Source organism: Fusarium sambucinum, chromosome II (assembly GCF_050947815.1).
Source record: "Fusarium sambucinum isolate potato_lamoka chromosome II, whole genome shotgun sequence".
Classification (NCBI taxonomy): Eukaryota; Fungi; Ascomycota; class Sordariomycetes; order Hypocreales; family Nectriaceae; genus Fusarium; species Fusarium sambucinum.
Genome location: NC_139293.1, coordinates 1,909,728 through 1,935,512, shown reverse-complemented (window position 1 = coordinate 1,935,512; position 25,785 = coordinate 1,909,728). Strand labels below are relative to the sequence as shown.

At 48.3% G+C, this 25,785-nt stretch overlaps 10 protein-coding genes across 10 annotated transcripts; 6 read left to right on the top strand and 4 right to left on the bottom strand.

Moving 5' to 3' along the window:
- Window positions 1-755: 755 nt before the first annotated feature.
- FSST1_007436 (serine--tRNA ligase SES1) lies at window positions 756-2,375 on the top strand (the record flags this gene model as incomplete). The annotated part of the gene is made up of 5 exons (XM_083224219.1): window positions 756-888; window positions 946-1,348; window positions 1,397-1,443; window positions 1,499-2,118; window positions 2,178-2,375. 5 exons carry the CDS (start codon window positions 756-758, stop codon window positions 2,373-2,375), a joined length of 1,401 nt encoding a protein of 466 aa, XP_083083397.1.
- Window positions 2,376-3,029: 654 nt separating this feature from the next.
- Window positions 3,030-3,884, bottom strand: FSST1_007435 (uncharacterized protein; the record flags this gene model as incomplete). Its single annotated transcript, XM_083224218.1, has 2 exons — window positions 3,030-3,473; window positions 3,522-3,884. 2 exons carry the CDS (start codon window positions 3,882-3,884, stop codon window positions 3,030-3,032), a joined length of 807 nt encoding a protein of 268 aa, XP_083083396.1.
- Window positions 3,885-4,627: 743 nt separating this feature from the next.
- FSST1_007434 (Zn(II)2Cys6 transcription factor) lies at window positions 4,628-7,539 on the bottom strand (the record flags this gene model as incomplete). The annotated part of the gene is made up of 3 exons (XM_083224217.1): window positions 4,628-6,236; window positions 6,568-6,720; window positions 7,235-7,539. 3 exons carry the CDS (start codon window positions 7,537-7,539, stop codon window positions 4,628-4,630), a joined length of 2,067 nt encoding a protein of 688 aa, XP_083083395.1.
- A 2,584-nt stretch (window positions 7,540-10,123) lies between these two features.
- On the bottom strand, window positions 10,124-11,162 carry FSST1_007433 (uncharacterized protein; the record flags this gene model as incomplete). Its single annotated transcript, XM_083224216.1, has 2 exons — window positions 10,124-11,016; window positions 11,072-11,162. The coding sequence occupies 2 exons, from the start codon at window positions 11,160-11,162 to the stop codon at window positions 10,124-10,126; spliced, it is 984 nt and encodes a 327-aa protein (XP_083083394.1).
- Window positions 11,163-11,710: 548 nt separating this feature from the next.
- FSST1_007432 (uncharacterized protein) lies at window positions 11,711-12,709 on the top strand (the record flags this gene model as incomplete). The annotated part of the gene is made up of 1 exon (XM_083224214.1): window positions 11,711-12,709. One exon carries the CDS (start codon window positions 11,711-11,713, stop codon window positions 12,707-12,709), a length of 999 nt encoding a protein of 332 aa, XP_083083393.1.
- An 853-nt stretch (window positions 12,710-13,562) lies between these two features.
- Window positions 13,563-14,300, top strand: FSST1_007431 (uncharacterized protein; the record flags this gene model as incomplete). Its single annotated transcript, XM_083224213.1, has 3 exons — window positions 13,563-13,651; window positions 13,787-13,980; window positions 14,050-14,300. The coding sequence occupies 3 exons, from the start codon at window positions 13,563-13,565 to the stop codon at window positions 14,298-14,300; spliced, it is 534 nt and encodes a 177-aa protein (XP_083083392.1).
- Window positions 14,301-15,933: 1,633 nt separating this feature from the next.
- On the bottom strand, window positions 15,934-17,201 carry FSST1_007430 (uncharacterized protein; the record flags this gene model as incomplete). Its single annotated transcript, XM_083224212.1, has 4 exons — window positions 15,934-16,749; window positions 16,802-16,951; window positions 16,999-17,072; window positions 17,123-17,201. 4 exons carry the CDS (start codon window positions 17,199-17,201, stop codon window positions 15,934-15,936), a joined length of 1,119 nt encoding a protein of 372 aa, XP_083083391.1.
- A 1,376-nt stretch (window positions 17,202-18,577) lies between these two features.
- Window positions 18,578-20,660, top strand: FSST1_007429 (FAD binding domain-containing protein; the record flags this gene model as incomplete). The annotated part of the gene is made up of 4 exons (XM_083224211.1): window positions 18,578-18,620; window positions 18,677-19,299; window positions 19,356-19,649; window positions 19,698-20,660. 4 exons carry the CDS (start codon window positions 18,578-18,580, stop codon window positions 20,658-20,660), a joined length of 1,923 nt encoding a protein of 640 aa, XP_083083390.1.
- Window positions 20,661-21,801: 1,141 nt separating this feature from the next.
- Window positions 21,802-23,325, top strand: FSST1_007428 (major facilitator superfamily domain-containing protein; the record flags this gene model as incomplete). Its single annotated transcript, XM_083224210.1, has 3 exons — window positions 21,802-22,023; window positions 22,075-22,089; window positions 22,147-23,325. The coding sequence occupies 3 exons, from the start codon at window positions 21,802-21,804 to the stop codon at window positions 23,323-23,325; spliced, it is 1,416 nt and encodes a 471-aa protein (XP_083083389.1).
- Window positions 23,326-23,789: 464 nt separating this feature from the next.
- On the top strand, window positions 23,790-25,571 carry FSST1_007427 (uncharacterized protein; the record flags this gene model as incomplete). Its single annotated transcript, XM_083224209.1, has 3 exons — window positions 23,790-23,992; window positions 24,047-24,935; window positions 24,984-25,571. The coding sequence occupies 3 exons, from the start codon at window positions 23,790-23,792 to the stop codon at window positions 25,569-25,571; spliced, it is 1,680 nt and encodes a 559-aa protein (XP_083083388.1).
- Window positions 25,572-25,785: the final 214 nt, after the last annotated feature.

Genomic DNA, 25,785 nt, shown 5'->3' with positions numbered 1-25,785 from the left:
CATATTTTACTAAAGGTTGCTTGTTGTGTACAATTTTCGTTGTTTCAATTTCCTCAAGGCTCACTGTTTATGATATGGTTACTGTGGAATATCTATATAGATACAGTGTGTTTGTCTATCTGGCTCGATATAGCCACTAATAGTGACAGGTTTTATCCGTCTTATGCGGACGTATGTGAGTGACTCAATGCGATGTTGTTGTATTTCAGCGATTATAGATTTTTCATCCCTGACACTGAATGCTTCTGTTGTCTTTCTCCTCTCCCGCTACTCGTGCCACATATGCCGAGTCATTACGGAACATTCCATGAAAACACCCAAGAATAAAGCCTGAAAGACTCCACGGTTCGATCAACCCTGCTCCAATACTGCTTGACTCATTGCCGATAGAGTCGGATGAGTCTTACACCTGGACGACTTACCCTGGACAGCTAGAATAGGGAACCCTGAGATTGAATACAAACGCCGGTATCAATGTTATTGAGTCACAAGGCGAACAAGAATTAATGGAGAGAAAAAAATACAGTATAAATAAGATCTAGTGATAATAAATCCTCTTCCTTACATTTGCGTATAACTGCGATGCCCCCACCTCGGCGCAGGTATTTTGATCTTTAAACTGCCCCTCCATTTAAGTCAGGTGATCCGTCCGATTGATTGCCCCTCCCCCTCCTTGGGCTATCAACGCTGATAAAAAAATCCACCATTGAGCCCAACAAGACCGAACGAATAACACAACGCTACAAATCGCAAAGATGTTGGACATTGAGGATTTCATTGAGGAGCGTGGCGGAAACCCCGAGAAGATTCGGGATAGTCAGCGTCGCCGACATGCGCCTGTAGAGCTCGTTGACGAGGTTATTGCCCTTTGGCAAGATGCGCGAAAGAGTGAGTCACGGAACAATTTCATAATCGCTTTAAGAATGAAAACTAACTTCTTCCAAGCCCAGTATGGTGTCACTCAGATCGGTACACAAATAAACGGTATCCAAAAGGAGATTGGACTCAAGAAGAGGGCCAAGGAGGATGCGACCGACCTGCTCAAGCAGAAGGAGGAGTTGACAGAGAAGAAGAAGGTCCAGGAGGAGCTCGCTGCGGCCAAGAACGCTGAGCTCAAGGTCAAGGCCAAGCTCGTCGGAAACTACGTCCACGACTCCGTACACGTCAGCGAGAACGAGGACAACAACACCATCGAGAGAACCTGGGCGCCCGAGACCTTTGACAAGACCAAGCAAGCCGCTCTCTCCCACCACGATGTGCTCCTGCGACTTGGAGGATACGACCCCGTCCGAGGTGTCAAGCTAGTAGGCCACCGAGGTTACTGCTTGACTGGCTACGGAATGTTCTTGTGAGTTGGGCAGGGAGGAAGACAACGGCATTACTCTAACATTGACAGGAACCTGGCCCTTGTTAACTATGCCACCTCTTTCCTCTTCCACAAGGGTAGGTGATGCTCGAGTTCTTGCCAACTATCATTTGCTGACGATGTTTCCCGCAGGCTACACCCCTAACCAGCCCCCTTTCATGCTCAACCGCGACCAGATGGCCAAGACCGCCCAGCTCTCTCAGTTCGACGAGGAGCTGTACCGTGTCTCTGAAGGCCCTACACCCTCCGAGTCTGACCGATACCTGATCGCCACCAGCGAACAGCCCCTTTCCGCCCTCCACGCCGAAGAGTGGATTCAGCCTGCCGAGCTTCCCATCAAGTACTGTGGTTACAGCACTTGCTTCCGAAAGGAGGCCGGCAGCCACGGCCGTGATGCTTGGGGTGTGTTCCGTGTTCACCAGTTCGAGAAGGTCGAGCAGTTCGTTCTTTGTGGTCCCGATGACAGCTGGGACCAGTTTGACCAGATGATGGCCAACTCTGAGGAGTTCTACAAGTCTCTTGGTCTCCCCTACCAAGTTGTTGGCATCGTCACTGGTGCGCTGAACAACGCTGCTGCCAAGAAGTACGATTTGGAAGCGTGGTTCCCCTTCCAGAAGGAGTACAAGGAGCTTGTTTCATGCTCCAACTGCACAGACTACCAGACAAGAGAGCTCGAGATTCGTCACGGTGCCAAGAAGGGCAAGCAGATTGTTGGTGGTGGAAAGAAGGAATACGTCCATGCTCTGAACGCCGTTAGTCTTCTATCTATATCTCTGTTTGTGTCGACAAATATGCTAATTGGAGTTTCCAGACACTCTGTGCTACTGAGCGAACACTCTGCTGTATCCTTGAGAACTACCAGACTGAGGAGGGTCTCATTGTTCCCGAGGTGCTGCGAAAGTACATCCCCGGTGAGCCCGAGTTCCTTCCTTTCGTCAAGGAAGCCTCCAAGGAGGCCGAGAAGGTCGAGAAGAAGGAAAAGACCCTTCCTGTGCGAGAGAAGGCATAAACGAAATCACTTGGTAAATGATATGCGATGATATAGAGGAAGAAAAAGTCGGCACTTTGTTGATATAGTTAGTGTATGACGAATTGATGGAAGAAATAAATGAATAAAGCATAAAGACAACTGGATTGCGCGACTGTATTTGCACGTCTATGGTGAGCTGTGTTTCACACAAGGAACAGGCCGGGATAAAAAAAAAAGCTAAATGCTACAAAGAAGCTTTCGGAAAACGGATGACGGAATATCGAAGAATTAAGCTCGATACGGAGTATATGTTGTAGAATCGGCCAGCATGTAGCACCACGTACTCGGTCTCGCTAGCAATTTAAGTGTCAATAATACACCACCAGGTTTTTGTAGGAATAGTTTATTTGATACTAATGTTCTTTTGGCCTTCAAGACACGACCAGTCCTTCTCGACATGTTTAGTATCTTCAAATGCAAGGTCGACCTGTCCACACAGGTTAATACCTCGATAAAGGACGAAGTTCTTCCGTAACAACTTACTTTCCATCGAGATGAATCCGTGCGTGACAGCTCAACTACCCGGAAAGATCTGAAGCTTCTCGTATGTCTCAGAAAATGAAGAAACATGAAGTACAAACACGTCCAGCTCAACCAGAGGGATTGAGTGCTTTCGTTCAAGCCCTACGGAGATCAAACAATTAACGAATGCTGGGCCTGCGGCACCGCCATGTAGCCTCGAAATGCTTCAGCTAGGACTTCGGCCTTAGCTTCCACAAGTGGAAGCGCAAGTTGTAGAGGCTGCAAATCATCAGGCCGGTCAGCATTGCCGATGACAGATGCAAAACAAGAACCGGCGAGCGCCCACTTTTGAACAGTACGTTTGGCACAAGCTTCCAAAAGTGCGCAGTTGTACGTCCGGATGCGAACTCGCTCTGCGTAATCGTACCGCAGCATCGCCTGTGCACGAATGGTAATCTCGGTCTGACCTTCATCAAGGCGAACGTAACGGGGGTTGATAGCTACATTGTGGCTGTCACACCAAAACCAATCTACATCTCCCATCTCGTGGTTGATGTTAAGGCCGAAGTAAACAGGCCTGCATGCTCGACGTTCAGGATCCTGTGTTTTGTCGGCCTTGATTTGTCAGGTAGTAAGTGGGTGGTCCTTCGAGACGGTTCCAACCTGTAGACGTGTTTCTTTGGACGATCGGTCTTGAAGAACGGGGTTGGCGGGTGTGGGCGATGCCGAGCTCCAACCATCGAAAATCGCGAATAGAAATCGTTCAAAGTCTTCCATGGTGGCAGTGGTTTGCATGACGAATGCGAGTGACTGCATCAGTGTTGCGAGACTATACATCTCTTCTAGTGTCAGGTCATCGCCACCAGCGATGGTAGTTCTAGCGTGACGGTGGTCACGAAACGGGAGGGCATGTTGGATTGCATCTCGGGACAGTGGACTGTCGTGGGCATGTCTAGGGTCTGCCAGCTCATGGACCGGTTCATCTTCATCCCCATCGGGGACAATGATAGGGTTGTTTGCGGCCATCGTAGCAGGTCCTAGAGTATATCAGTAACGACTCACTACCAGACCTCAGACTTGCCTTACGGTGTTTTATTTGTGATAGCAAAATGCGAGCTGATTTGCGAGGTAGATATGCGGGAAGATGGTTGCTGGGGTAAGAAGAAACTTGATGAATGCATCAAGCGAAAGAATTTAGGCAGCTCAAGGGTTGTCAGTGATGCGCAGTGATGGCCGTGGTCAAACGACCACCTGAGATTATGTTTGCTTGCGGAAAAGGGCTTGTAAATCTACCTAATCACAGAGCTTGGCTATACCGTAGGAAGATGGATTTGTGTTATGCTATAAGGTAAGGCCAAATGTCAGTTTAGACTGGGAAAAACGTAAACTGAATTATTACTCGATATCTTCTCGGTACTAAGGACTCCCACCTCAACGCCTTCCATAGTATGTTCCTTCGCAGTGCCCCCTAAAATAAGACTGGCTACTTGTGTCTGCAAATGGAACATAATGACTCTCTGAAATTGGGGGGGAAAACAGAGTAAAGCCGAACCCTTTATCTTATGGACACTTGCAAGGCCATCTCCTACTCTCATAAACACACTTAGTCCTGTCCTTCCTGCAGCAATTGCATATGCTATTTACTCTTGAAGCTCCATTAACCCCTGTTGAGTTTATGGCCTGCAATTTTGAATAGTAGATGTCATCTTTATTACACCGCTTAAAAAAAAAAATCACCCGTAGCTTCGTTCATGTAGTGTTCGTCAACTCTAGACACCCCCACCCATGAATGCAGCCAAGTCGTCCAAATCAAGAAGTTGTCTTTCGAAAGCCTGGCATAGCTCGGGCGCTGTCATGTCCTGACTTGTGGTCTGCCCATCCTGAGGAGGCACGATTCCATTTGCCATTTCCGGATTGGTCTGTTTGATACCAGGCATGCCGCTGGGAGCATGTGAAGTGTTTGACGGAGGAGGTGAAGTTGTAGGAGTAGATACTCCTCCTGAGCCCCCGTTGATAGTGGCGATGCCAGGTCGCCGAGCAAGCACAACTGGAGGCTCACTGTCGTCGCGCACCGACTCCGAAACGGAGCGGTTGGGACCTTGACCTGAAGCGCTGCCTGAGCGGTTGGTTTGATCGTAGTCCATCGCGTCAGGATTTGTGTCGGCGTTGGAAGAAATCTCGTCCATGATGCCGCCCGCGCCATGTGACGCTGAGCCATGGCGCAAAGAACTGCTGCCATTAGCAGCTGCAGCATCATTGTTGAGTACACGTTGCATAACGGTAAGGTGTCGCAGCCAACTGCCCATCAAAGGCCAGTTTTCGGTCCCATCACTCATAAATCGTAGACCGTCCTTGACAATGTGTGCGGCTGTTTCGACAGCATTAGGGGGCGTAAGGCCCTTGAGAGACAGGTAGGCTACAGTAGCACTAGCGGTGAAGGCAGAGAAGAGCATAAATATCGGGAAACAAGGTGAGTGATCCTTCTCAGAGCCAGCCTCAACAGCAGTGAGCAGTGAGATTGTACCATGACAGGATGTAAAGAGGCGATCAATGATATCGTGGCATTGAGAATTGAGGCGGAACGATTCCAGGTTGAAGTTGGGAGATGTTACCTCCTGCAACAGACGTCTTCGGTGAACAAAGACCGTAGCGCAATGAAGAAGGCAATGGAGCATGGCAAAAGTATAACCAGAACCCATCGTCATATGAAGGTTAATCTGGCCGGGCTTATCCACGAACTGCATCGGCAAAGTTGCCCGGAGACCCTCGATCTTTGCGACCAAATCACTACAGTCCTCCTCGTGGAAGCTTGCGAGTGTAGTAGTGGTAAGCATTGCGACAACGTCGCGCCATACGGTCGAAGCCAGGACAATGTAACCGAACTCGCCAATCTCGGATGGAGGTTGACCGGGTGGAACGGCGTTAGGGTCGAGCTGCTGACGCAGAGTCTTGACAAACACAGCATTGCCGAATGCAAAGTTAATGTCCGAACAGGGCAAGGAGACGTCTGCAGTATCATGGGGGGACAATGCAGAGTATCGACCGGGAGTGCTCGTCAGAAGGCAATCCAGTATGTAGATGAGCCAAACTGTACGACGAAGGGATTCATCGCGTAGGAAGAGGTCAGCATCTGGGGATGGATGGTGGCTGTTCAAAATCCTGAACATCTGAACCATGCGCGCAGCCTGACCCAAGTAGATGTAGGCTCTGACAGCATTGCGTGAGCCCCATTCGTGGATAATGATCAAGCACAATGCTTGAATATCAACGAGGTTAGGATGGTCTAGGTTTTGGTTGATAAGAGTCATGGCTTTGGCCGCGAATGTCTCGGCAGCCTGTGTAGGTCCTCCATAGCGGCGAATAAGACTTGGCGAGCTCCTACACGTCAATGTTAGCGACACATTCGTGACTTTGGCTAATATCGAGGTTGGCAACGTGAAGCATCACGACGTTTAACAGTGGGGGTGCGGGGATTGTGGGAAGACTTGACTCGGGAATCCTCGGCTGACACCCGGACAGCAAAAAATCCAGGAATTGGCACAGGCTCAGACTCGGTGATGGTAGCACCGATCGGTGTGGAGCCATGCGCCGGGCGGATGGGCGAGTCAGAACCACGCGGGAAATGAGACGACGGTCGGCGTAACAAACGAGACCAGCCAAAGCAATCAGGAAGGAAATTGGGCAGCAGGGTTCGGAACTGGTGACGTACCGGGCTGCGCAGGTCAAAAGACCATAAACCAGGGCAGCGTCCAAAGACGCGCTCTTTATCTGTTGAACAAAGGAGGGCTTGTGAAACGCAACGCAAGCCGGGAAGGTCTTCGATACAACGCGCTCGCATTCAGCAATGAGTTCAGGCGTCAATCTGATAGAGGTTTCGTTAGCAAAGGTCTTCTTGATAGCTGGCCAAAATGTCAACTAGGGGGTGGCACGGCCCGTCTCACTCCACTCGTTGGCAGCGCAGCTGTTTGAGTGAGAGTGAGAACTTGGCCAAGGTAAATTTCGGGGGCACGCCGTAAACCGACGGCGATAATGTGGGGCTCCAGGACGGACACGAGTTTGAGGAGTCAAGCCCTTGCGAATCGGGAGGAATAACGAAACAGACGCGGTGATGAACGAATGGTAAGAAGGCGAGGGATGATCAGGCCAAGAGCCGTCTTTGGGTGGCCGGCTGTTAGGACGAAAAGACTGAGGGAGCAGGCTGAAGCCTGAAGCGCGAGAGTCTGATAATGAGACGAGTGAAGCGAGTCTGCCGATCCACCCGGGGTAGAGAAGAGCAGAGAACGATGTCCGCCAAACCGTTGGAAGGCGACCGTGACAGTGGGTTACTGTCAAATAGAAAGTAATATGAAAATGGGTGATAATAACCCGCAACTTACTTGTCGGAACCAGTCTGGGCGTGACGCGTTGGAGCAGCACCCACGACAGGCTGTCTCTCAGCAGTAGGTGCAGCGACAGTAGGAACATTGTCGCGGGGGCGATGAGGATGGCTGGCATGTCGCGCTGGGCTTCCTCCTCCGTGATGCTGAAGGCTCTCAGATGGTAGATAGCAATCATGCATTCCCTTTGAGCAATTCTTGCAAGGAGGTCTTCCATTCTCATAAACACACTTAGTCTTGCCTTTCCTACAGCGCACGCAGGCACCGCCTGCGCGAAGAGGGCCACGACTCGCATTTGAATTCATGGCTTGCGATTTTGAGTGCCAGTATTCGGACAATGTTATAGCTGGCGGGACGCTTTTAATCCTGGGGAAAAGAGAAATGGCCTTGTCAGTAGTTCCCCAGTATTCGGATGCTGCTATAGCTGACGAAACACTTTCAATGCTGTTGAAAAGAGAAGTGGCCTTAATAATAAGCCCCAGAGGTGCAATAATAGAATGCGAAAGAGAGGTTTGAAGAAGAAAACCTGGTGGAGATTTTCCCTTTCTCTTCCCGGCGCGCCGTGCTCGGGGTAGGAGCGACCGCGGGCTCTTGCCTTCCGTTCCATCGGCGGTACGTACCAACTTCACTGTTAAATTTAGTACCCACCTGTAGCCTATCCGTAGGTTCTCTTCATTCACTCATTTCCGTACTTCCTCACTTAATCGTAGTAAAAAATTATCATCAAGCCTCTCCACAAGACCTTTCACTCAAACACCGCCCAAACTTACGAGGCAATACCTGATGGTTCTCTTCTTTGCTGATTGAGAGTCGCAAGATGTACTGCCTATCAGGTAACCAAAGTCTAGACTTAATACTGGAGTGAAGACAAGACAATCCAAGCGCTGGAAATTATCGATCGCTACCATTTCAACTTATCCCCCGGACGTTGAAGACACGAAATGCATTGATTGATGCAACCGCAGCAGGGCAGCACTTCTACGAGGCTTTTTGTTCTTGGTTGCTGGCAGTATTGTCGTACATAAACCGGGGGCGCTCCCGGTATGTCCGAGGGTTTACTTCATTCACCGCCGTCGTCTTCCCTCCGAACGCTTCACAGTGTGCACAAACAGACCAGCTCCAGCCGACACCTCAGCCTACCTATAAACCAGGGAACGGAAGAGACGAGAGGTGGGGTAATACCGGCGGTCACGGGGGCTTATCCCTTTTGCCCTCAGCAATTGCCGGTGTTTCTCCTAGGAACAATCGGACAATGCACACTGGAGTAGGTACCTGTCAAAACGCCTGCTACGTCGTTGCCAATTACCTGCACCTACGGCAATCAAATCTCAAAATTTGTGAAGCTCGCTCTCGTGCTACCTCCAAACACGAGCGTAAAATCCAATTCTACGATGCTACAAAGTGGCTTGAATAGCCGCCTCCGCCTCTGCGGTGGGTTAATCTTCCATGCTTGTGTATTTGCCTCTTCGCAGCCGCTAGGTATCTTGATGCTATTCGTTCCGGCCCGGCAAATAAGAGTCCGAAAGAGGGGCTGTCGGCGTCGTCCGCTGATTTTCTCTGCGCTCTTTTCCCCCTCCCTCCCAGCCGCTCCGTACGGACCGTTTTCTGAGGGTTACATTATGCAAGCATTTCCTTTCTTCTGGAATTCCCTCTTTCTCACCTGAATACAAACTTGGATACCTGTACAAGTCACTTTGTCCTCGCTTGTAATTATTGGCATATCTTGTGTCACTTTGGGACGGATGGTAGGACATGGTCCAGGTCTTGACGGAAACTGCATCCTTACCTCCGCCCGGTGCCATGCCCTTCTTAAAAAGGAGAAAACTGTGGGGCCGTTTCCGTTTTGAAAACAGTGTTTGTTGAAACACGGCGACACGGTACCGTGTTTTCCACTAGAATCACCGGTATCCATGGAATGTAATTGTGAAGTTGTTTTGTAGCAGCAGTCTGTGTTTCCCTGACGATTGATAAGACTTGACCATAGTGACCTTTTGGCAATCTTTCAGCAGCGTCGATGAATTAGATCATTGTAATGTTATGTAGGTATTAACCACGAGTATAGATAATGCCTAAAAGGGTCAGGGGCTGGCGGGCTTTAAGACAAGCGTACTGTCCGAGATCTGCAGCAGCGGCCAGCTCGTCAAGAACAGGCGCGGGAATGCCACACCCTGTCAAGCAGACGAAATAATTAATGTAAGTAGAGAAATGAAACTCGCAGCAGAACATATCGACATAAACAACCATCACTTTTGCGGTTTAGTGCCCTTTTAACTATCATTTTGACTATGTCTGCTACAGTTCGCCCCCAATAATTTTCCATTTTTTTTCCAACTTGCCTGGCTGCCTTGTTCTGTCGCTGCTCAAAGTGTTAGATTCAAATTAGCCATTGTAATATATAAGACGCCACCAACCAATTCTCAGCACCTATAACTGTAGGCTTTTTCTGTATAGTGATATCGATAACTCTCGTCTATCAACACACTATTTTAACCCACCGCAGCAGAAGCATATATACCATCTGTTAGCTGATAGTATCGACTTCATGAAGTATTTGCTTCCCTTCTAGCCTCCGTTCAAATCTCTGAGTAATAAACCATTGATCAATATCGACTAGAGCGGCGCCGACTCAGGTCCTCAGATATATAACAAAGAGAGTACCAACAATAATTATTGGAGAAAAAGGAAGAGCATATTCTCATAGGCTTCTACAGCTCGGCAGTCCACCAGCAGCAATTTCAACAGGCTATCATGTCAAGCACGTTATTAGTACACTATTCTCAGCTCAACAATCAAGCGCCCGACCGGGTTGCAAAGACCACATATAACAAGAGTCTTCAACATCGAACGCATCTTTTCAATACGGCTAAATGTGACAGCGAAGAAGGTAACTCAAGTAAATGCCCCTAACACCGACATCGGCGACTGCATAGGCATCTCCCCTCTCCTTATTCTCCAGCGATTGCTAATATCTACCAGCTCCTTACAGCCTTCGACAGCCCACGACCATTTTGTGAGAAAGCCAGGTGTAGCTTCCCAACTCTGCATATCGTGTGGCTCACCCCAAATGATGAGACCGTTTCGCCCGGCCGTGAGCTCATCTGCGTCTATGTAATTATCTGATAAGAGGGCTGGTGACTGCTCTAGTTCGAGGCCATGGGAAGAGAAGCTAAAGGGAGTGCCTCGCTGCCATGGAGCCGCTGTATAGCTCATGAGATCGCCAACGAGGTCTTGCCATAGTTCCCAGCTATCGAAACGGCCTTCGCGCCGAATCAGATTGTCGCGAACGCGAGCAAAAGGGATAATGTTGATCCAAGGGAAGTGATGCTGAGTTAGCTGCAGCGTGGTAGGGACAAGCGAGGAAGGGATATTCGAGGATGGGGGATATCGAGTTGTGTCGTCTAGGCAAGGGCCAAAAACAGGACATGTCGTCGGGTCCAAAGATATAGTGTTCAGAGTGCGTTTGTTAGAAATGAAGGCACGGAAGACATTGTAATGGATGAGATGGAGGAGATGATCGGAAGGGAGGGGAAAGTAGACATTAAAGGACTGTGGTGTTGAGGCGACTGTTACGATTTGGTCGAGCTGAGATACGGTGGGTAGTGATTCTTGGAAGACGGTGACGGTGGTGTCTTCATTAGTGGAGGAAAGCATGCGATTGTATATGGCCGTTTTTGTGTCTTTCTTTTCGGAGATACTATCAATCTCGTCGAAGCGCCATCGTATGACCTCAAATGGATTCATGTCCTTATTTATCTCGGCGCCTGGACCCTTGAGTCGTTGTCCTAAAGGAGTTCATGAGCTTCCGTGTAGTTAAATGTGACCAGGGGAACGACTCACGACGTGCTCTTTGGTTCTTCCGGTTCTGGAGCTTTCTTCGCTGTTTACTATTCTCGGACACAACGGAATTAGGAGCATGGATTCCCGCCATTTTGATCTGCAATCTGTATTCTCCCGGCCTTGAGTTAGAATGAGGAGGAGTAAAGAGAACTGACCGACGAAGTCCGCGTCTTCACTTAAGCCCCGAGACATTCCTCCTGCGTTAGTGCAGTAAACCAACTATAAGTTTCCGCAAGCTAGACTTAATTAGGACAAAATGTCATCAGGTCCATAATGCTCGTTTCGATGACAGAGCGGGTTAGGCCGAAAAGGGCAGCAATGTCATCAATCAACTACACCATTTACAGGGTTCCTTAAACATCTTCTGAAGTTAGTGACAATACGGCTTTCTCTTATTATTATCTCCGTAGTTAAGTGGTGATTTGTAATTGATTTCTTCGAGTATAGTTCTACATCACATGTTCTGTCTAAGTAAATTGCAAGCATGTTGCAGTGGTTGAAAACATGGAGGCAAACAGTATAAAGGTCTCATAAGTCCCAGAACGAATTAACTATCCCTCAGCATCGTCAATACATCGTCTTCCACATTATACAAACAAACTTTCTCAGGCAACTCAACTCTTCAGTTATCCATTTATTATGTCTCGCTACACTGCCGTCCACGTCAAGCCGGAAGGCCCAGGTGATGGTCGCCCTACAGCCCTTCAAATCATCCAAGACGAGGGTGTTAAGGACAAGCTCCAGGGCCAAGTCTTCGTTATCACTGGTACCTCCTCTGGTATTGGTATCGAAACTGTACGTGCCATCGCTGCTACTGGCGCTACCCTTTATTTGACAGCCCGGGATCTCGACAAGGCCAAGTCCGCGCTTGATGGCATCTTTGATCCCTCCCGTATGGAGCTCTTCGAGATGGATCAAGGATCTCTTTCATCTGTACGCGCAGCCGCCACTGCTATTCTGGAAAAGACCTCGAAGATCCACTGCCTTATCAACAATGCGGGTATCATGGCCATCCCTGACCTTCGCTTTACTGCTGATGGCTATGAGCTTCAGTTCGGCACAAATCACCTCTCTCACTTCCTCCTCTTTATGCTACTGAAACCTGCGCTACTTTCTAATGCCTCTTCTGCCCTGCCCTCCCGGGTTGTTAACGTGTCCTCCTCGGGCCATAATATACATGGCATCAACGATACCGATAACTACTCATTCGAGCGCAGTCAATACGATCCCAACGTTGCTTACGGCCAGTCCAAGACAGCCAATATCTACATGGCCAACGAAATTGAACGCCGCTATGGTGCTCATCATCTGCACGCAACTAGTCTTCATCCAGGCATCATTGCCACTGCGTTGACCCGACACATGCCCCCAGACGCTTTCGCCGGGATGGATCACATCATGCCATTGATGAAGAGCGTTGAGCAAGGCGCTGCAACCACCGTGTGGGCAGCAATCGGTGATTTATGGAAGCACAGAGGTGGCAAGTACCTTGTCGACTGCGATTTGGCTAAGCCGTGGTCTGGGGGGGAGGACAAGTGGATCACAACTGCATATGCTGCCTACGCCTATGATGCCGAGAGAGAGGGTAGGCTCTGGAGGGACTCGCTCAAGCTCGTAGGGGTTGATGAGGAGCAGTAGCGGGTGAAGAGCTACATTTGCGATTCGTGTACCAGCAAGGTCTTGCAATAGAGACCCAGACATGGCGGTATAAGTAGACCTAGGATGTGGTGGGCGGTAGTTTCATAGATACTCATTGACACGACCGCCTCATGTGTTGGGGGCTGACTCCTTGGTTAATGAGATCCCGTCAGTGCCAATCCATTGTACCGTTCTCATAGTTAAGGCTAGATCTAAAAATATAGGCTGGTTAGTCCAAGGTTCATCCTATGTGTCCATTATTACGCGCAACCGGTGAGTGGTATGAGTGCACACTTCAAGATGATAAGCCTGAAGTCACTTGGGGTATCGAACTGTACGCTCCTGACTGGGAAGAAAGTGTGAGTTACGCTAGAGGAGGACGAAAAGATTAGGGGAATGAACTCGAGAATATTGGACGGAGGGTAATGATCTCAAGTCGAGGCTTGGATCCTTCATGCGGACCATATTTATATAGAACGTCTCAATGTCAAATGCCACAATACGTGGAAATATCGCAATTAGTTTTCGCATCATTTTCTCATTGTGACACTTGACCTCTCGGGTCACAAGGCTCTCTGGAGACTCAAGTTACGGGAGAAGGGCAGATTGCTTTTTGCCGTATGGTACCAAGTGCTGCCATAACTTCCACTTCCTGCCACTGCCAACTTCAAGTAGTGTCATGGCAATCACTTTCTACCAATCTAGTGCCCACAAGTGACAATATTTGTTTTATTTTCTACATCATCACCAACCAGTGAAAGGTATATCACCATACCCTATTGACGAAAATAGCAACGCTGAGTCTTGATCATTTTATTGAGTCAATGCTAATAAAGTCTACAGAAACGTGATAATGGCAGATCACATCATCGTTATCGATGATGACGACGAGAACGAGATTCCGCCTCCAGTTCAGGAAAACTGGCATCGACAAACACGGGCGTAAGCGCTTCAGCCAGCACCAGCACCACGATATCAGCGCGATGACGAAGTCAATCTATCCAATGCTGCAGTCCGAGAAAGACTACAGTATAGCGAAAATCGGCGGCCTAATATTACCATTGCTACGCCTAAAAGTCTCACGTTCCTGGACCTATGTGCATTATCGACGTTAGTGTACGATCTGTCGGCAGTCACCAGTACAACTATGACTACCGCAGATTTCCGGCGCTTTTTGGACAACATCTTTGACGGGTGGCAATCGAACGAACCTGTCTCTGAGTTCCCAATGCTACCTGAACGTCGTTTCAACGACACACGGATTCAAGTCGGTGTACTTCGGGACACCCATCCTTTAAGCAATAAACAGATTAAGGATGGAGTTACGGAATAAAACGCAGAGCGACGTGCCGGCAAACCCGTTTTCTTTGGCCTTGGTCTCAATTATGAGACGGGTGTTATAGATTGGGCCTGGCGCGACAAGAAGAACGCAGGCATCAGTCCCCAATATGCCCGTTTAGATGATGGTTACGATTCTATCACTATCTGCACGCAGGCAATACTCTATTACGATCAAGCAGAACGGGTCCGAATTCGGACATACAACTCAAATGCCGGCGCTATTGCATCACCAGCAGGCGACGCTGCCTAACTTAGCTATTTGTTCCGCGAAGGAAACGCCGGCAGGGGCATCAGGAAAGAATGTATGTAGGAGCTTGCGGGCCAGCGGGACAAGGTACCGGCGTTACATTTATAATAATTATAAAGATATTATTCCATTCCTTGCTGCAAGACTTTCAGCACTAACCAGGTCCGACAAGTCGTCTTATATACGGTTACGCGTCCAGGGTACAACTATATACGATTATAGCAGACTTTGAACGATTTCTAGAAAACGTTTTTAACATGTCGAATTCCATACCTTCAATATCCAAGCCAAGTATACACGTTCACATCATGAGAGAAAACCATTCAATGCCAGACAAATCAGAAGTGGAACTATAAAGCAAAGTCTTGAACGACAGGCAGGGCAGCCCATATGCTTTGGCTTCCAACCTTCTTGAATTGATCACCCTCATGCAGCTACTTCGAAATATCACCGATTTCGATAAGATTCAACGGTTTATGAACGTGCAAGATTGGTGTCCTCCCGGCTGTGGTTGGATCTACCCCCTTGTCGATCAGTTCAAGGCAAATCGAAATCAATCAGCAATTCTCATTTTACTACAATGCCCAAAGCGCCAGATACGACTATTTCCGTCAGACCCTGACCCCTCTTGCTTTACGGACTTATTCGTTGCGACTATTGTGTCTTGTAAGTAAATTATCTGATACAACACCATCGCTGGTTACTAACACTACTAGACTTCGATAAATACGGGATTAAATGCATCACTATGAATTTTCGAAAGGAATGTCGCAGAACCAAGGACGACACACATTGCCCAGACCTCAGCAAAAAAGAACTCGACGTCTGCAGCTTTGCTACCATGGCAGAGTGTCACATAGCACGCAGTGTCTTCGGGATCACATTTACCGCAACGATTGCTATATCAGCGAGCGCATGCGACGGTGTGACACGTCTCCAACAGGACATTGAATTCAAAGCACTCCTCGGAACTGTCTATACCGTCCGGTGTCATCCCAGCTTGATAGCTTAGCAAGTTACGTCTGGGCACCCCGCTGATTTACTATACCTTTGCACAAAAAACATGGTCAACCGCGACTATTATCTCATTGTGCAAGACATTCTACGCAATGCTGAAGTGGGCTCTCCTTCAGTCTCTGTCGACTATTACAGGTACACCAGCCATGATCGCAGACTTCCGGCGATTTATTTTCCATATTTTTAGTTCATGGAACTCAAACTCGCCTGTATCTCCTCTCCCGGTGATGCGCGACCGTTTTTTTACCGAAACACGTATACGTGTCGGTGTCTTAAGAGAAAACCATCCGCTTAGTGCCAGGCAAACGCGAAACGGAAACGTAACGCCAAGTGCTGAACGACTAGCTGGCCAGCCCGTATTTTTTGGCCTCAGTCTCAATTATAAGACAGGCCTCGTGGATTGGGCTTGGCGAGACGCCAAAAACACTGGTATCGGTCCCCGTTTACGTTCGTCTTGATCCGGACAAAACCCCCGCTAGCATCCGTACTAGGGAGCATCTGGTACCCCTTATTTGTATTGCGTTATCAACTGGATATATAATTCAAGTGCTTCATTGATTCATATCACCTCCTCGAGTTTAACATACACATGTCCCAACATAGCCAACATAATGAAAATTCAACATGAGCTATGCTTCCATCGGTAATCAATGCCACTATCGAACCAAAGCTGAGGCGTCAAGGGACCTTGAACTCTTCTTGCGTACATCAATTCCTTCGGTTGGTGGCATGTGGCCATTTCCATTGCAATGTCTTCCGCAACTGGGAGTTCTCTTATAAAAGGCGGCAATGGTTTGTTATCTGTGAACAAGCCAAATTTTCGTGCAAAGCTCGCGTTTGGTATTTCGCAATCTCTGACAGATGTGTCCAGTCGCTGTTCCAACGTGTCATGAACCAACAAGGTTGGATGGTTATCTTGTTCCAATGCAACTCGAGATACACCGTTCGTCCCGTCGCCCTTCTCTGTCAGACGAAATCTGTGTATTATTTCAGTTATCTTCTCATATCCCATGAGCCTCAAACTTGACGAACGGCGATGATGCGTGGCATGCCCATTCTGCCCGGATAAGCTTTCTTTGGTTCCTCTTTTCGGCAGTTCCCCTAGATCGATTGACTTTTCGCCTACAAGTCTCCCCTTGTGACCCATGTTCTCATTCCATTGCATTTCGTGAAACTCTCTGGCTTTGAGTTGTCTAAACGCTCGTGTACCTCCAAGGCGTGATGAGACGTACATGGTGTGTTCTATCATCCAAGTTTTCCGTGTTCCAATACCACTTGGATACAAAGACGACCTCGTTTTTGTGGGCGAATGATCGGAAAGCCGTGTGCGGTATCTTTGGGGGTGGCCCTCTCTCCACTGCATCAATGTCGTGGTCGGAACGATGCTGGATGTAATGGTGTTCAGGTGCGGAATGTGAGGGAGCTCGAGGTCTGTCTGTATCTTGTGTTACAGGTAGCCCAAGTCTATTTAATGCAATCTGCCTTACATGTCTGTTCAGATGGTCGTGCCTCCAGCGTTGAAATGCTGCGCCTGGATCGTCTGAATAGTTGCAATCAACTTCGATCATCTCGTAGAGCACACCTCCTGCAAGTCCAAGGAATTCGTCTCCAAGATGATCTCGCAATACCAGAAATACCTGGGTTTTGTCAGATAACATTTTCCCTTGATATGAGGCGGTCTAACAAGTCGGATACCGTCACGGTACTGGTAGTTGCGAGGGATGTGGGCGCAGTATCGCACGAGAACGCTACGGCATTCTGCCTGGTCGTTAGTCAATATTCCTGGTTTCATACTTTCTTGCACTTACTGTCTTCGTCGAAACTCTCTCTGATACCGGCAGGGTGGTCTCTGGCGAGATACGTAGAGCAAAACGACGAATAGTCCATTCCTGTACAACCAGGCTCTGAATCGTTGATTTTTCGGGGTACAAAGAACAAAATTTGTGCGAGCCCGGTGTCATGCGCGCGAACCAAATTCATGCCATGCTGCGTGCTTTGTATGCAAAAGATGAAGCTCCCAAGAATCCCGTTTGGTGACTCGAGTTTGATGAGGGTGATTGCCTCATGATGCCCAGAAGTAGGCAGGTAAGGAAACAACCGCGTTGTTTGGCAAGAGGTACCCACGACTGCGTTTTTCGAGTACCTACCTAGGTAGGCAGGTCCTAATTGTTATTGTCTCATATTGAGTGATGCAACTTCCATTTTCATCAAATATTCTATTACACAGAAAGTCTAGGTTAACACAGAAAAGTTAGCCTCCTAAGTTTTAGAGTACAAAAATAAGTAGTCTAAAATCCATAGCCTAAGAAGCATAAAGTGACCTACTGATTTTGTCTCTTATACTTCCAGCGAATTGAGGCCTGCCTCCATATCAAGTTTGCGAGACTGTCTACCCTGAATCACTGTACAGTTGGACTGAAGGTGAATCTTTGTTGATGCATATCTCGCTACCTGCCTACTGGATACGGTTACGGAGCGTTCCTCTCACCGTATGGTTATTCTCAACCCAATCCGTCAATTGCTAAAGCTGGAGCATTCCCATGATTGTCACACTCGTTGGATCGCGGACCTCACAGCAAAACTTCGTATGAAATTAGATCTTCGGTATGCTGCCCGGCATTCGTGGGGCCCACCGTGTCTCCACCCCGTGGTTGGTAATGCGACGCATGTTGTTCATGCAGTTAAGATATGTTAGGATCTGTTAGCGAGATGCGGGACAACACTATCTGGTACTATCTTGTCACAGTGCCCCTGCAGCCGAGACAGAAGCCGGACCGGGTCACAGCTTCCCGAAATCAACTCCCGACTTCCCAAAAAGGCAGTCTAGACCTCCTACCTCCTCTTCGCCCCAGAACCCCACATTCAGGATATCTGAACCCCATGACGATTAGCGGTTGTTTACTCCATATCTCACTAAAAGAATGCGAAGCGGATCTCCTGGTGCTTGGGTACTGGCCTAGACCATTTCCTATCTCTGAAGCACCTTGAAGCACCATGACAAAGAGCCAAGACGCTCTCCACCACCACCCGTACCGAATCTGATGCCGTCAATTTTCCTCGGATTGTCGGGTCGCTAACTATCCTAAGCTGAGCCGCACGCTGACTGAATGCCCCGGCCGAACCCCCCGGCATCTCTAGTCATCATGTCGTTTTTACATATAAGATGCCACCCCCCATCGACTTGATTTGGATTCTGCAGAACGATTTTACTTGGTTGTCCACATCATAATATACCCAAGTCATCTCTTTTACCATCCTATACCATGTCTCAATCACAACCTGACCGCTCACCTTACTATGACATAGGTAAGTTCACTCATATTTATCAAAATTGGATTGATGTCTAACCTTTACCTCAATAGTCATTGTCGGTGCTGGACCAGTTGGTCTTATGCTGTCAACATGTCTCGCTCGTTGGGGTTATAAGATCAAGCACATTGATAACAGAGCAGAGCCAACTCCGACTGGTCGAGCTGATGGCATTCAGCCGCGTTCTTTGGACCTCCTTCGCAATATGGGCCTCAAGTCTGCCATCATGGCGCACAAGCCAGCTCGCGTTTACGAGGTTGCCTTCTGGGACCCGGCTTCGTCAGGCGATGGTATCGCACGAACTGGCACATGGGCTAGCTGTCCAGACTTTATTGATGCTCGCTATCCTTTCACAACCTTGTTGCACCAGGGTCTGATTGAGCGTGTCTTTATCTCGGATTTGGAAAAGAACGGTGCGCAGGTCCAGCGGCCATGGACCATCAAGAGCTTCACATCTGATGAGAAATCCAACCCCGACTATCCTGTTACCGTCGAGCTGGAACATGTTGACGGCACAGCCCAGGAGACCCTGCACGCTAAGTACCTGTTTGGTGGCGAGGGCGCAAGGTCATTCATCCGCAACGAGCTCGGTATCGCCGTCCGTCACAAGGACCCCATCGCACATGTCTGGGGTGTTATGGACGGTGTAGTGAAAACAGACTTTCCTGATATCAAGGTTAGTTTCTGACTGAACAGCCATCATACCCTTTCCTGCTTGCTGACTCCTATTAGATGAAATGTACCATCCACAGTGAGCATGGTTCTATTATGGTCATTCCACGAGAGGACAACATGGTTCGCCTGTATATCCAGATCGCATCCTCGACTGATTCAGACTGGAATCCCAGGCGAACAGCTACCGAGGAGCAAGTACAGGAGTCCGCCAAGAAGATCTTGCAGCCGTATTCTATTGAATGGGAGCGCGTCGAGTGGTACTCCGTCTATCCCATCGGACAAGGTATTTCTGAGAAATATACTTTGGATCAGCGAGTCTTCCTCGGCGGCGACGCCTGCCATACTCACAGCGTAAGTCTTTCTCACCAGTGCGTATAATCTATGCTAACATGACTGCAGCCCAAAGCTGGACAAGGAATGAACACAGCGTTTCTTGATGCCCAGAACCTTGCCTGGAAGATACACGCTGTCGAATCCGGATTCGCCAAGAGGGAGATCCTCCAGACATACGAGACAGAACGCAAGCACGTCGCTGAATCTCTTCTCGATTTCGACAACCGATATGCCAAGCTATTCTCTCAAAGACCGCCCGCGGCAGCTGAGGTACAGGCAGCGTCGGCAGGCCATAGCAAGAATGGCGATGCTCAAGAAAACGAATTTATCAACACTTTCAAAGAGTCGTGCGAATTTACCAGTGGATATGGAGTTTACTATAAGCCGAACGTTTTCAACTGGTCACCCGAACATACCGCACAGTCGCCTCTAATTCATCCTCAAGGAACGAAGTTACGAACAGGTCGCATCTTCATCAACTCAAATGTGACAAGAGTCGTTGATGCCAACGTTGTACATCTTGAACAGGAGGTTCCTCTAAACGGCGCCTTCCGATTATTCGTCTTCGCTGGTGTCCCGTCAAAAACTCGCCAGGCCCTTAAGGATCTTGCCAGTCATCTTGGTAGCCAACGATCTTTCTACGCCGCATATCAGAGAGACGATCTGGACAAGGTCTCTTATCATGAAAAGCATCTCCCCCACAGCCGCTTCTTCACCTTGTCCACAATCTTTGCCGCAAAGCGACCCGATATCGAGATTTCCCGCGATGTGCCAGGTGTCCTTGCGCGATACAGGGACCACGTCTATGCCGATGATCGTTCTGATGCCCGATTTGCGCAGGCAAAGGCTGTAGCTCATGCTAAGATGGGTCTCGATGAGGAGCTTGGTGGAGTGGTTGTCGTCCGACCTGATGGGTACGTAGGTGTTGTGGTCAGCCTTGTCGAGGGTAGCGGAACAGTGGACGCGCTGAATGAGTATTTCTCAACCTTCTGTACCAAGAAGCTTGGAACTACTATGGCACAGCTATAAGGATGGATATCTACGGCTTTCTGAATGAGTAAGCCCAGGAGTTACGGGAGATATATTGGTTCAATGTCAATGAGTTAGCGAATATAAATGCAAATTATCAGATTATTTCAAGACCAGTTGAACAACCTCGTTCCACGGAAAAGAACGCCAAGTATTTAAATCTTTGATTTAATTATTCCATGAAGAAATGAGATAGCCTAAATAGTAGATATCCAATAATTCAACAATATTATAAGGCCACAAGGCCATGCTTTCAAACAAACTTTTAACAAAACTCTATATCAGAATAAAGCTATGTAAAATGACAACTTCCTTATATGATAAGACTGCAAGGGATATAGACGAACTAGCAATGATGCAAGTTATCCCGCCCCCGATACATAATGTACTAAGCTAACCCAGATCATAGTCAAGATGACGATCCCGTATCGCTGTATAATACGACCCGCCGACACTGACCCCATAAGGAGCCAGTATGAGAACGCCAAGTATAATATGCTCTGGTCCCGGATAATGCCAGTCTCAATAAAACCAATTGTCTCCCAGTACTCCTCAGCCCTTTAATAATAAGTAGAAGCAGGATATTATCCCCTTGATTTCCTATAACAACAGCTACAAAGCGTTTCGCACCTAATCGTTCCCTAGAGTCTTGTCGCTTGCCGAGTCTTTGCACAGCTCCACCGAGCCTCTGTAGATAGTAGGTAGCAGAAAACACAGCATCCTAAGTCTTAGGGTATAAAATAAGTAGTCTACGAACTTTAATCGAAGGAAAATAAGCAACCTACTAATTTCGTCCCTTATGCTTCCAGCAGTCAATTGTAATACCCTGGGGCCAAAATAATGCCACTGCTCATAGCTAGCTACCTTAGTAGGTTTAGTAGGTAGCTAAGCTCTCGCACGTGCAGCTCCGGGCTGTCGTCCCGTTAGCCCGCATTCCTCAAGAAGGATCAATAAATTTATGTTGTACTCGTTGAATCCCTAGTCATTACAATGCATCCGCCACTAGACAGTGTGGATGCCTGCTTGTTTCTAGCGAGAAATTTACCCGTCGGACTTTATATGTCAGGTTACTAGAGTATATTGCTTACAATAGATGCCAACTACTTACTTCCAAAACCATACATAAACCTCCTCTCTTCTCATGAACTTGGAGTCTACTGAACCAGAGCCAAATCAACAGAATGCTGAAAAGTTGACAGATAAACCAGCCGCTGTCGAGGCCGTACAGCAACCCGATAACATCGACGGTGGAGATTCTATTAATGAGCTTGAACGATGGAATAGTCCTCGAACCAATTCATATCGCTTTTATGCGACCAATTTCTCATTTCTTATCATGGGGATGAATGATGCATCTCTAGGAGTAAGTTATATGTATCAGTTACAGATCTTGACTGAGCTAATTAATCTACAGGCCTTGTTACCATATGTATGTAAAACTTCTTGATAACAGCAGACAACTCAAGAAATCTAACTCATTAACTAGATCGAAACATATTATGGCATAAACTATACCACAGTATCTACCATGTTCCTCGTGCCTGTTGCAGGCTACATAATTGCAGCGCTCACCAATAACTGGATTCACTACACCTTGGGCCAGCGGGGAGTTGCCATCCTCGGGCCTCTCTGTCGTCTTGTTGCTTACGTACCAGTGGCACTTCATCCTCCATTCCCAGCACTACCTTGTGTCATGCTTTTCACTGGGTTCGGTAACGGGATACAGGATAGTAGCTATAATGCTTGGATCGGCAACATGCAACGCGCCAACGAGCTGCTGGGTTTCCTTCATGGCTCATACGGTCTTGGTGGTACCATCGGTCCTCTGATAGCTTCTGCCATGGTAACAGAAGGCAATCTCGCTTGGTACACCTACTTCTACATAATGGCAGGTCTCGTAGTTGTTGAGTTTCTCGTTGGAACTGCTGCCTTCTGGAAGGCAACAGGCCAAGAGTACCGACGACGGGTTCGTTTCGAAGAAGGAAAAGACCGCGCAACAACACGCATGGCTGTCAGGAAACCAATTACTTGGATAGTTGCTGTGTTTCTTCTAGGATACGTGGCAGCTGAAGTCAGTCTTGGAGGCTGGATTGTCACTTTCATGCTCCGAGTCCGGCAAGCCAAACCATTCCTTGCTGGTCTAACAGTTACTTTATTCTGGCTCGGGTTGACGCTGGGCAGGGTTGTGTTGGGATTCATAACAGAGAGGATTGGCGAGAAGACAGCCATCATGACATACCTCATGCTCTCGATCGGGCTGGAGCTACTGTATTGGCTCGTCCCCAACTTTATCGCCTCTGTCATTTTTGTCATGCTTCTGGGGTTCTTCCTCGGTCCCCTATTTCCTGCTTCAATGGTCGCAGCAACCAAACTTTTGCCTGCCGACTATCATGTGAGCGCCATTGGGTTTGCCGCTGCAGTTGGAGGAGGAGGCGCCGCTATAGGACCGTTTGCTGTTGGAGCGATTTCTCAGCACACTGGCGTTCAAGTTTTGCAGCCTATAATAGTTGGTCTTCTTGGAACAATCACCATGGTTTGGCTGCTTCTGCCAGGAGGATTCAGGAAGGGCGGATTGGAGAGGGCCAGGGAATTAAATCTGAAGCCAGGAGGAGACGTGAAAGAAGTTTGGTCTTGGGTCAAGATTAAAGTAAGAAGTTGGAAATGAAAGAGATATAAGTAGACCGTTTAAATAAACTGCTCAAGGATTAATTGCCCAAGTCTACTCACCAGTCTATCTGTCGGAATGTTAGAACTGAACATAGAGTTGGTGCACGCATCTACCAAAGTGCATGTACTGAATTTTCCAGAACTACCTACGTACAACTGAGTAGCTCCTAGGACTTGATAATTAAATGAGTTCCTTAGAGTCATTATCCTACAGAAGAAGTCTTGGTGCACAGCTGGTGCTATCTTGTGCACTTGCAGTGCTGCATAGCTGGCACCTGTCGCCAGCTGGCAACGACCACTCCTAAATATTCTATTCTATCCGGCTTATACCACTGCGACTTTCGACTCACCCTAGGCAACAAGGTAGTTTATTTATTTTCTCGTTCGTTGTTTACTATCCTCTGTCTAATATCATTCGACAACCATCATCAAGTGGTTGCCGTCATCGACCACTCGGATCCAATGCAACAGGACAAATCCACTAGAGGTCACTACTCTGATCCTCTAACATCTAGATTGACACCTCTGAGGCCAGACTTTCTTGAAAACGCGCCTGGGTTTGAGTCAAGAGCACGCTCGCTATCCCCAAGCAAGCGCCTTGTCAAACAACCGCTCCATATTCGTATGAACCTGACTGAAAGTCAAGTCGACAAGATCACAGACGCGTATGCATGCCATTGATGAACTTCAATGTCCTTTTGATCTGACGTTTTCTGCAGGTTTAGCCAGAACGTGTACAACAGCCCGAAGAAATCAACAAAGTCGAAGAAGAAGCCTGTGATGGCGACGCCAAGGTCTACACCACGAAAGAAGAAGCAGAGAAGCCCACAAACCCATGATTCACACAAGTGGCTCAAAAGGGATGGCAGTTTTGTGGCAGACTCTCCAAGCTTTTCTGATCTCATGCCTGGCCACCGTTCAGACTCTTCCAGAGACATGTTCTCGGCGAGTATAGCAGAGCGTCGACAACGAAATGCGCCTTCTCCCTTACAACTGGAGACTACCCACCGCAGCGGGGCTTTGTCGCGGTCGTTCGAGATTGAGGACATCCCAGGTGAAGTCTCTCCTTTTGGCGAAGGGCGTTTTGAGCGTGATCCAATCTTTGATGATTCTCCTTCGGTCTATTCTACTCAACTTACAGCTCGTCCCTCTCCACTCCATCTCAGTCACGTTCGATCACATTCCAAAGTAGATGGAAATGGAAACGATTCATACAAGGAGTGGCTCATGAGTCACGATCCGTCTATGGTCAGAGAATCGGAGACCCGTACGGCGACCCTGATCAACAGACCCCGACGTTCCAAGAGTTCGGCCGATGGGTTGAGAAAGGCTCAAGCCATGGAGTTGCACTCGCCGACTGCTCAGGTCGTAACCGTCCATACGAATAACCACGGCAATCAAGTTTCCCAGAACACTCCTCTGTTTTCCCCACTGCAGTTCTATTTCAGAGGAACTGACTATCCCAGTGTGAAGAAGGGAGAAAAGGAGATGATCGGGGACAATGGTTGGCTGGAGCGTACTGATCGGGGTGTCGTTGAACATGTGAACAAGACGCCTCAGAAGAAAACGAGGATACTGGACAGTATCAAGAAGATGGCCAGGGATGTGGTAAGTCGATCGGTATCAAGTTCACTGCCTTAGCTAACATGTCCTTAGGCGGAAATTCATACTTCTCGCCGAACTCAACCGGTACTTCGACCTCGTGCACCATCTCATATCACCATTTCGTTGAACGCAAGAGAGCAGAGCTTGCTCTACTGCGAACTCGAATTCAACTTGAGCACGGCTTTGAACGATTACATCGTGGTGCAGCTGGACAAGGGCCGACTTGTGCCAGACAAACTCAAGAAAGTGGCAGATGCGTGGCATAGCAAGGGTCGTCCCAAGGTCGTTGGCTTCCGGTACGATCTCGAGACACAGCTCGAGCTGGTTAACCTACACATTGACGATTTCCGTTTCTATGGCCGTCGCCAGGCTGATCCTACCGAGATTGGTGGACTTTTGCACGCCATGAAAGTCAACGCCAGAGCCATAGGCGTCCGCACTCTCTGTCAACCCGACTCTGTAATTGCGAAGCAGCTGGTTGATGCTCAGTCGATTTTCAAGATGCTCGGTGTTCCTGATGAACAGCAGGTTGCTCTTGCCGAGATTGCTCAGTTCTTCAAAGTGATTGTTGAGAGGGAACTGGATAAGCGTGAAGGCAATGGTGGCCACGGCAAGCAGTCTCGCGAGGAGCGACAATGAACGGTTCAAGGAGAGAGGTAATGGGCGAAGTATTGTGCTTCTACTTTAAAATTCTTTGTTTACCTATTATTGCTCTGAAGGTATAATGTTGGTTTTATGCGAGGATTTAAACGGGTTCCGAATTGGTCAAAGGGATGATAACTGTAATCGTAATCAGGTAGCTTGTAAGATATTGTAATGCTTCGGTACAATTCACCGTATGACGAGGTATGTG